The following is an 11,201-nucleotide window of genomic DNA, read 5'->3' as shown; positions in this document are numbered from 1 at the left end:
TGTAGAATGTTCTTGTTTATTTTAAGGGACACAGAGCATTGGGATGAATTACATCCGACTCCAGCCTTGTCCCTCTGGACTTCCATGAACTGTAGTAAATACAGAATCTGCAGAATGCACACATAAATACCATCATATAATATAAAATAATATTATAATAACTGTCACGAGGATTTGAACGTGCAAGTTGATTTGGCATCGCTCAACATTGGCAGCAGCTTCCACATCAGTTCCACTCAAGTCTGACACATTCCTAAAGAATTTGATGGTGTTTTCAGCATCCAACGTTTTTGGAAAAAGGAATCTAGATATAAGACTGCTGAACCTGTCCTCTGTGGTAGACCGGGGATAGTCTGGCGTAGTTGGTGTGTAAGCCGTCACATTCAGATCGGCTAGATCCAAGCAGACACCTTGAGTGGATTTGCTGAAGAGGACTTTACTTAGGTCCATGCCAGCTATAGACTCTGGCGAGGCACACGGGATATCACGAACCAGTTTGTAGCTTTCCATCCATTCCTTCAACCACTCCAGCTTGCAATCACACTCCCATGGATTCCTGAACACATAGAGTCTTCCTATGAAGTAGACTGGCTGAAACACTGAAAGGGAGAGTGTAGTCAGGTTATTGCTGTTCAGATGCAGAGAGATCAAACTGGTCAGGTTTTCAAAAGCCCCTTCTTCAATGTAAGTGATCTCATTTCTGTCCAGATAGAGAACTTCTAGCTCAACAAGCTCATTAAACCAAGTACTGGATACATTCACTAAAGAATTACCTCCCAGGTTTAGCATCTTCAAGAGCCCGAGTTCTTTAAATGCAAACTCTGGAAGATTGTTCAGAAGATTGTCATTAAGATAGAGATACTCCAGTTTTACAGAGTCTTTAAATCCCCCGTCATGGATTACGGCTATGTTGTTACCCTGAAGGTTTAGATATTTTAAACTGACCAGTCCTTGTAGAGAATTGTAAGCCACTGCCTCAATCCTGTTTCGCTCCAAGTACACACGGGTAATGCTCTCCATCCCCCTCACTGCTCCAGGTATTCTTCTGAAATTGTTCTGCCACATTGCCAACTCCTGTAAAGTAGTGACTGCTGTAAAAATCCGGTCCGGAATGTTAAATAGATTGCAGTTGGACAAATCGAGTTTCAGTAGGCGTTTCAGGCCAGTAAATGTTCTGGTGTGCAGGTACCTAATGTACTCATTGTGTGCCAGTTTTAATTCAGTGAGATTAGGCAGCCCTTTAAATGCACCTGGGGTGATGAAGGAGATGTTATTGTGGTCTAGTGATAAAGATCGCAGAGCTGGAAGAGTACCAAATGCCCTTTCTGACAAAAACTTGATAGTGTTTTTATCCAAGTTGATAGCAGAGGCTTCACACGGGAACTCCCTGAGGACTTGCGATAATCCAGATCGGTCGCAAAGAACAGCACAGTTCCGTTCTCGAGTACAGGTGCATGAGGGAGGACATAACCGGACACAAGCCCAGGAAGCAGACACGTGCAAGGGAGCAAGCAAAAGTACTGAGACATAAAAGAACAAAATACAAATAAATGGATTGGTTAGAAAATGTCAGAAATAAATTAAGTGCAGTTTAAATAAAAACAGGGAAGGGTACATTAAAGGGAGAAATTAATACATTATTAAAAGCAGTTTTTTCCAATTTGCTAAAACAAACATGTCAATTAATTAATTTGGGCCAATAATAACAGACCCATAACTAAACCGAATTGTTATGACATGTAGGAAGATAACCAGGAGGTGGTTCCTGCATGAGAGTTCCGAGGTCAGAAAGGAGATGGAGGAATTTCTTTAGGCAGCGGGTAGTGAATATGTCATATTCATTGCCACAGACGGCTGTGGAGGCCGTCTCTTCATATTTTTAAGGCGGAAATTGACAGACTCTTGATTAGTAAGGGTGTCAGGGGTTATGGGGAGAAGGCAGGAGAATGGGGTTAGGAAGGAAAGATAAATCAGCAATGATTGAATGATGGGCCAAATGACCTAATTCTGCTCCCATAACATGAATTTATGAAGTATTTGTTGTAATGGAAATACTAAAAAGGCTATCCAGAGACCCAGACTGATGATGAAGAAAGAAAAGTTCAATATCTACCAGCTATTGGGAAATTTGAGTTTCAATATTTACATACATTCCAGCTTTTTACAAAAATCTAGTAACAATAGTCATAGTCATGATGAACATGAAACTACTATGTCCATGTGTTTCACTTATGATTTTTCTTGACCGATGTCTGCTGTTTTTGTCTAATATGGTTTGAATGTGACAACACGCCTGCAGCACCGTGGTTTACTCCTAACTGCCCTTAGCTTTGCAGCATTCAACCACTCAATTCAAAGGGCAATTAGAAATGGGTAATAAGTGTCTGCTCCAGAATTAATATAAACATAGTTTAGTAATGATTAGCTCTGGTGATTATGACTAGACTAGTCCCCTAATCTTTCAGTAATTTGGACTGAAGTGGCATAGAAATGTGTGCTCGCAGAAACAGGCACAGGTGATCCGTGTTACAAATAAACCTAATAAATGTAAAATAAACTGAGAGAAATAGTATAGAAGAGAAAATAAGGGGGAAAAAAAAAAGAAACCAGTTGGTGCAAGAATAGAAATGGGTTGCTGAATAAAGCAATATTGGATACTTCATCGAAAATTCTGACAAATGTTTCAGGTGCAAAAAAATGTACAGTAGGCAAGGTTAATTAAATGAATGATTATAGCATAGAATCCATATCCACAATGATTGTTAATCATTTCTTAGGTGATTGCATAAATCATGATGCAGGTAGGGGCCGCTTATCAATTAAAATGGATTATAATGTTAATTACCGTTTAAAATGGTCAGAAACATCTTGATGCTCTTCTGTGGCATCACAGAATACAAATATGCCACGGTGATCTTTACTAAAAGCTATCTGAAAAAAGATACAAAAACAAAATCACTTACAAGTCTTCAAAAAAATATTACCTTCGAAAGAAGGCAAGTAGCCAGCCAGTCAGCAAGGTTCAGATTTGTAGCAAACACATTTGAATTAAGAATAATGAACATAAACCAAGACAGATTATGTTTATTGATCAACTTACATGATTCCCACCTTGCGTTTAAACTGTTTTTCCGTTGATTTCTGAGTGGCGATTCCTGTCTCAATAGATTTTTCCAGCAAGGAAAATATAGGAAATATCCAGCAATTTTTCTAAAAGCCTTTGCTTAATGCATTGACAAATCTGTAGTGAGAGAAGGGATTAGCCTTGATTGTGTTAAAACGTTTCCTGCAGATCAAACTGATAATGCCTGTAACCATGCAAAAGGAAGCTCATATCCAGATTGCCCCTGCCTATACCAGGCATTGGCAAGGACAAGGTATTGGTTTATTATTGTCACGTGCACCGAGATACAGCAGAAAAACTGATTTGCTGGTATCCAGGCGAATCATTCCATACACGACTAATTAAAGTTTAGTTTGTCTAACCTCATATTAGGAAGGTTGCGAGTACACTGCAGTCATGTATGAGATTCCTGGATATTCACCAGGATATTGCCTGCGATGGAAGGTTTCATTTATGAGAAGAGACTGGATAATTAGGTTTGTTTTCCTAGAATGCAGGAGAAAATGTGATTGAATTATTCAAAATTATGAGGTGAATATATTTTACCATAGTAGTTGTGTATAAAACCAGAGAGCAGAGGTCTAAGGACTAGAAAGTTTGTAGGGAATCCGAGGAATTTTATTTTAAACTCAGATGGTGTTTGGAATCTGAAACACACCATTTGAAGGGGTGGTGGGGACAGATTCTCACAACATTTCAGAATTATGTTGATGAATACCTGAATTATCAAAGCAGTTTTTTTGCAGTCTTCAAGGCAGTGTTTAAATCCCACTGCAGGATCTGAACATATAGATTATGTGCAGATTTTAGATGCCGCCTCAAGAAGGCAGCATCAATCACAGATCCCCACCATCCAGGCCATGGCCTCTTCTCGGTGCTACCGTCAGGCAGGAGGTAGAGGCTTGATGTTTCTGTCAGATTCAGGAACAGCTACTTCTCTACATCCCTCTGGTCTTTAAACCTCACATTGGTTTAATGTAATCCTATCTTGGCAACAGAACATTATGGGCACTTCCATGGGCATTAATGTCACATTTATTGCAGTCTTCTTTTTCACTGTTCTGCAGCATTTGTGTAATTTATGCATTATCTATGCTTAATCTGCTTTGATTTTCATTGTATCTGTACGTCACTAGTTCTGCATGACAATGCTCGGCTTAAGAAAGTATGGCACATCACTGAAGAGATAACTATGAAGGTAACTTGTTACGGTAAGGATGGCACAGTGGCGCAATGGGAGTCGCTGCCTTAGTGCGAGATCCGCATTCAATCCTACCTACGGGTGTTGTTTGTACATTCTCCCTGTGACCGCATGGGTTTTCTCAGGGTGCTCTAGTTTCCTCTCACATACAGGTTTATAGTAAATCGGCTTTGGTAAGTTGTAAAATCGCCCCTAGTGTGTAGTGCTTGTGTACAGGGTGATCGCTGGTCAGTGCAGACTCGGTGGACCGAAGAGCCTGCTTCCCGCACTGCATCTCCAAAGTCTAACGGTAAAAGGATTACATTGAGATCTTCCTTTTTAGTGGAACATTATTCAGGATAGGAAATGCTACTGCCATGAATAATATTCCAGCCTCAACCAATTACACTAGAGGCAGATAAAGCCGCACTTGCTGCTCTGGAACACAGTACGATGCAGATTGCTTGTTGCATTTAACACCTGGACATGATCATCAAAAGTTGCTGATTAAGAAGTGCTTTAAGATGTACTCGGGTCATGATAAAAAAAGAAATTGGACATTCTGTTATCTAGTTTATCAATTCCGAATTATTTAACCAATGGGCGAAGTGTAACGAGAGGGGGTGTTGCTGAAATCTGAGATCTTCTTCAAAGTAGAAGCAGTAGAAGTGTAGGATGGAACTGCAGATGCTGGTTTAAACTGAAGATAGACATAAACTGGAGTAACTCAGGTCGGAGAGACTGCTGTGTGCTGTTTGCAGAGACATGGTTCACACTCCTGATATACCTGACTGTGCCATTCTTCCTTCACTGTATGGACCATACAGCATCTTTGGGCTTGGAACTCACTCCACTTTTTACAAATGTGATAAGCATCATTGAGGGAACAAGATATTTTAATCTACTACTGGGGGCAGAGGGGCTTTGAGGGAACAATAACTGCAATACTATAGAATTTTATGCAAACGTGTTCAATATGAAACCAGGATCTTGAATCTGAATGAAGCAAATTGCAAGGGTATAAGTTATGACTGGCTGTGTTAGAGGCATATTTAAGAAAATAGTTTACAATCCCTATCCAATTGATGAATAGGAAAAGATGAGAAGGCATAGAGAAGTTGTGTCAAAGTAAAAGATTCATTTAAGAATTAATGCAGTCATCTTGAAGATAGAAGTTATTAATGAGGGGAAGCAGAATACGAGTAATGGTTAGCAATAAACATTAAAAAGACATACATTAACTTACAGATCAAGGAAAGAGAAAAATGGTAAACAAATACTTTGGATCTCACTCTGAAGGTATGGTGGCGCATATCAAGGCACGGTGGTGCAGCAGTAGAGTGGGTCTTACAGCGCCAGAGACCCAGGTTCATCCCACACGCGATACAAGCACGCACAAGTTTGGCTTCATTTAAAAAATAAAAAATTGTCTCCTGGTGGGCCGAAGAGCCGGTTTCCGTGCTATATCTCTAAAACTAAGAGCATTAATATAACAAAGAACAGTACTGGAAAAAATTAATGGGATGAACAATAGCTTCTCTGCATCTGATAATCTGCATCCTAGTGCTGTAAAGGTGGGTGTGGAGGTAAATGCCCTCCTGTTATCTTCCAATATCCTGTAGATTCGCAATTCATTCCCACAGATTGGAAGGAAGCCAATATAACATTTATTTGGGCAGGAAAAGTAGAAAGGTAGAGATTAAAAATATGGAAATGAAGATGCAAAAATTTCAGGAGGATGGAGACAAAATGGATAATGACATGCTTAAGTAGTTTTCCAACTTGCATAACTTGGCATAAATAGGTATTAAAGTGGAGCTACAACTGTAGAATTTAAACAATTAAGCTAGATAAATTTGCAATAATATTGAACTATCTTGCAGAAAATGAGATACTGTACATTGTTAAATCTAGAGCAAAACAAAGTGCTGGATCTCTTTGAATCCGAAAGTGTCATCAGTCCATTTCCCACCAGATGTCTGACTGAGTTATTCAATTTGTTTTGCAGCAGAAACAAAAACTGAAACCGCTAATGGAAAGAAATCCAAAATGCTGAAGTCCAGGTAATGCTTTAGTTCTGTGTCACTCTACAGACACTACCATATCTGCTTTGTATTTCCAGAATTTAGAATTGGGATATGGGTAGGGCCAACTCATAGCTTAACTAGTTAAAGATGGAATAAACTCAACTCGCCATAATATTATGTGTATGTAGGAACTGCAGATGCTGGGTCGCGATCCAAAATGTCACACTTTCCTTCTCTCCAGAGATGCTGCCTTTTCCTGCTGAGTTATTCCAGCTTTGTCTATCTTCACCATATTACGTACTCGATAATCTAATATCGTAGGGTTTAGTTGAAAAAAAAATTACCAGCATAAAGGTATTTTCAAATAATCCAAACATGCCTCAAGAAGTTAAAATTCAAAGTTTGGGATAAACCAAACCCCTTTAAAACCCACTCAAATTTCACAACAACCAAGATAAATCATTAAATTGATGCAGCTCAAACTTTTTATTGATAAAATCATACAAGTAATGCACAGCTGAGTCTTTTTGTGCAAGAGCATAGCATCTAAACTATTATAGAAAGCAAATTCTAGATCTACGGTGACTAAAGGGTATTCAATGCACTGAGCAAGACTGGATACTCATGCATTGCAATAGTTATGTTGTAGGAACTTGGAGCATGAAGAGCATTTCTACAATTTATGAATGTTAGGTCTAAAAACTACAACTTGCTTAGAAGTGTCAAGTTGAATACCCAAGTCACTTAATATGCAAATGCAACTAAATGCAACAATAAAGTGATAAACCACATGTATTAAATTTGCTCTTTGCCAGACATTCACTAAACAAAACAAATTGGAGTACCATAACATTTTGCCGTTTTCTAAACATTTTTCCTCTAGAATTTTAAGAAACTCTGTCCAAACCTTGGCATATTTTATTTCAGATTTGATCAAATTACCCACATGAATGAATTTGATAGGACAATGGGAATTAGCGGCAATCACAAGGCCGACAGTAGGTTGTGGTTCAGTTTCTGACTCTGGGTCCAATATGACCTTAACAATAAGAGCTCACACTACCCCGAAATATATGTATATATATTCACGCATACGTTGACATTCAACATTCAAGTGCCAGTGTTTTTGGACTGTCTTTTGGTCAAGTTACTTTTTCGGGTTTTCTTTGAACTTTCAAAGAATCACTTTTAGGCTTACAAAAACAAACACAAAAAAAATTAAATATTTGTCAAATGAATAAATATTACACAAAACTAGCAGCAAAAATACCTAGATCTGTTGTGTGCAAATAGTTAATTCCCAACTGTTAGACCCCCATGGTCCCAAAATAGTCCTGGTTTGGTATCTAGCCTCTCTCCCACCCCTTCCCATTTTAATTAAGCTGCGTTTGACAATCACTGCAAAGACTTGGAGGTTCAAGAAAATGCATGCAAGACAAGACATCGGTATATAAAATATTCTCTGAATGTGCATTAAAATAAATTTGTTAAAGGTATTTAGATCTCTTATATAAAACCTGATGGGCACAATGTATAAGGGCCTAAATCTACCTGTATAGCACCATTCATCACAAGAGATTAGCTCAATACTGTCAGTGCATCTACTTTCCATTGATGAGAATTTCAGTACAAGAAGGCACAACACAATAGATGTATTGCACTTGATACGTTCTTTTGCTACTTTTCAGTTTGATCTCCACCACCCAAATTTTCCAGTAGTTTTTATACTGGCAGTCTGGCCACCTGGGAAAAAATAAGCTAAGAAAATCTACCCCATCTTGGCAGTTACAAGTCAACTCACCTGACTGCATTGGACAGCTCAACATTTAAACAGGTGGGAAAACTAATCTTTGGCCAGATATAGCGGATTATTAAACTGACTATTTGTCCATGTAATGGACAGTGCAAAAGGAAACCCAAGCCACTATACTATAGTGGATATGCGATCAATTACCAGCGTTGGCACCTTGTGCAGTAATGTGTACATTTCCATTCTCTGTGATCTCCAAGCATCAAACCTCAGACCCTAGTGGAGCAACTTTACAGAATCTACAGTAAACAGTTAAATGCGGCTTTTCTGAACTTCGTAACGCAGCTCGAGTATACACAAATGTAATTCAGTAAAGAAGCCTGCTGCAGAGATCTTTCTGTTCGTTCCCCTTGACCAAAAAACAACACTAGCATGCGCATCAGACCAAAATCAGCCGAGTACATCTGTAGTCACTCGGTGCTGTGGTCCATTTAGCCATTCTGAAATTTCAAATTTCCTTTTAGATATGGCAGGCATTTAAGATTTCCAATGGATGGGATTTTCATCCATATCTAGAAACTTCAAGTTTTCAAAATCCCCTAAAAAAATACATTCCTAGCTACTTTCTGCCCACTCCAGGCAAGCCTGAATTAGTTAACTAGCTGCCTTTAATGTTGTCAAGTTACTTTATGTCAAGTTTTAACTTTTGCATTTGCTTAATCGGAAACTGCAGTGCATTGAAACTTGACTGTACACATTGTTGGAATGGCTTGTAAAGCTACCATGTCCCCAACAGATATCTATCCAGGATAGAGTGAGCAACATCGTTTCCCCACAGTAGGGATCAGAATGCTGCAAATGCCCCAAGTTGTCTTTACAGGTCACGCATGTCAAGGCCGTAATGGAGGTCACTGCTTATTTTCAGCCTTGTAACAATGTTAAGTGCAACTGGGTAAATGACTCCTGGTAAAGTCATTTCACCCTGCTTCTGCCAAGGTTTGTTTTGCCCAAGTCTCTCTCAGATTGTGCTAGAGAATGATTGCGAGAACTCAGGCCCAATGAACCAGTAGGACATTAAAAATAAAAGTTCCTCTATAAAGGCACAGTACATTAACATACAAATGATCCTCAGTTACAGAGATAAACTATAAATGCAGCACAGTTTAACATCTATTGCCAATATTTAGTGCTGTTCACGGCCACATTTTCTCCATCGTCTAGGGTTCTTGTTCTTCTGTCATTGCTGTCTTTTTGCATTTGAGCTCCCTTTAAAAATATCCAGAGAATCACAGCTGGTAATGTACTGCGAGTTCTTGAAGCTACACAAGGTATAGTCTGGCTCAGTTACATGTGGTTTCCATTTAGCTTGTTTGGCAAGGTGACATCCACTGGAATAATTCAGTTTCCCCACCAATCCACCTGGGAGTTGTAAGCTCCACCATATCCATCAGCATTGTAATAGTTTCCATAACCACCTGGAAAACAAATACGATTAGTTAGCGAGTTGATACTTCTCTGCAAAAGCTACCAGTGTAGAAGACAACCAGCCTCTGCACAGTATCAGTTACAACCTTGGTACTAAATCAACAGGGGGGAAAACATAACTCCTGCTATCCAGAGATTACTGCTCGACATGAACCAGATCTGATTGCAAATTAAGTTTAATTAACCAGGCCTATTAGCAGCATCTTGTTCAAGGATAAACAGTACCACAGAAATTTCACTATGGAACTATAAAAGTGAGTTTAGAATGAGATTAGCATTCACATGTAACTAATGACCAAGATCAACAGCCAGAGTTCAAGACACATTTTAACCCCACCATAGCAGTATGATGGAAATACACAATTTGAGGCATCAACAGTTTAGTCAATCTATTCACTCTCCTCAGATAGTGGAAAAGTAGTAGAATGTATAGGTTTAAAGCAAGGGGCAAGGAACAGCAAGATTTTATTTTAATAGTATGTACCAGGACTCAACTGCATGATGCGGCAGTAGAATAAGAAAAACAGGCAATTGGGAAAGATGGACCATTGGCACAGATGGGATTAGTTTAGAAAAGCATCACGATTGGTGTAGCCATGGTGCTCAAAGGCCTGATCCTATGCAGTTCTATTTTGTAGCAATTGGGGAAATTAATTGAAATGTAAAAGCTTGCAGGAGTAATTAGAACTGGAAAATAAAAGCTGTCCCACAATGCTATGAAGAACATGAGCCACCGTGTAGACAGATTACTCCAGATGCACAAAAGTGGATTAATTTAACTCGCATCAAATCCAATTAGCAATAAATGTTATTGCCAGCAATAAACACACACCAACCTAAAGGGGCTGTCCCACTGCAATGACCTAATCTGCGAGTTTAGAAGAGTTTGCCCTCGACTCAAACTCCCAGCATGGTCGACACCTGGTCCTAGGAGGTCACTGGAACTCTCCTTCATGCTCGAGGGAAGTTCCCGCATACTCGTGGCCTCAGTTAGAGCGCGGAAAAAATTGGTCGGCATGGTTCTTTTTAACTCGTAGTGGAGTGGGGTCGCTATTTAATTACAGGCAGTCGAGGGCAGCCGTAGGCAATCTACTTCACTGACCGGGCATTTTAATTGGCTCATAGGAGTTTTCAGGACCAAGGAAAACCGATCGGTAGGTTAAATGCCTGCTGAACTTTATTAAACATTGTCTGACTTCTTAAAAGCGTCTCTACTCCTTCTCCCCCCGCGCTCTCCAAAGGACTTGCCGTACACTGTGCAACCGTCTTTTACCTTCCTTCATCGCGGGTGTGAATATCAGACAGCGCTCCCCCGCTTTCCCTGGCCCCCGCTGAGTGCGCGCATGTGTGGTCCATCAATCCAGCTCGCAGTTTCATCGCTGCCGGTCTATCCAGCTCGAGGTTTTCCAGGAGAGTGCCCTCGAGCTTGAAGACACTCTTCTGAACTCGCGGATTAGGTCGCCGCAGTGCGACAGCCCCTTAAGGGTGATGTCTTTAACCAACAGCTTGCAGCTACCTGCTACAGTTAATTCAATTTAAGCCAATTCTAAATATTGCCAACTGCATTAAAGGTTGCAGAAACAATTTGGTATGCAATCTCAATACTTTTACATTTCCTTTGTAGCAATGATGTTG

General features: G+C 39.7%; 2 protein-coding genes across 3 annotated transcripts in view; both read right to left on the bottom strand.

Annotated features, from left to right (window-relative positions):
* On the bottom strand, nucleotides 1-6,662 carry LOC129702704 (nyctalopin-like). Its single transcript, XM_055644631.1, has 2 exons — nucleotides 2,846-6,662; nucleotides 1-1,520 (listed from the first exon to the last, which is right to left on the bottom strand). Exons 1-2 carry the CDS (start codon nucleotides 2,886-2,888, stop codon nucleotides 133-135), a joined length of 1,431 nt encoding a protein of 476 aa, XP_055500606.1. The 5' UTR covers nucleotides 2,889-6,662; the 3' UTR covers nucleotides 1-132.
* Nucleotides 6,663-6,802: 140 nt separating this feature from the next.
* The window catches only part of ddx3xa (DEAD-box helicase 3 X-linked a), a 32,791-nt gene continuing 28,392 nt past the window's right edge, over nucleotides 6,803-11,201 (bottom strand). For both annotated transcript variants that reach the window (XM_055644630.1, XM_055644629.1), the window contains exon 17: nucleotides 6,803-9,556. In XM_055644630.1, the coding sequence (XP_055500605.1) occupies nucleotides 9,480-9,556 (77 nt within the window). In that variant the 3' untranslated portion in view covers nucleotides 6,803-9,479. The remainder of the gene's footprint in view (nucleotides 9,557-11,201) is intronic.

Source organism: Leucoraja erinacea, chromosome 13 (assembly GCF_028641065.1).
Source record: "Leucoraja erinacea ecotype New England chromosome 13, Leri_hhj_1, whole genome shotgun sequence".
Classification (NCBI taxonomy): domain Eukaryota; kingdom Metazoa; phylum Chordata; class Chondrichthyes; order Rajiformes; family Rajidae; genus Leucoraja; species Leucoraja erinaceus.
Note: the sequence above shows the minus strand (reverse complement) of the source record. Positions and strands in the feature narration are given on the sequence as shown.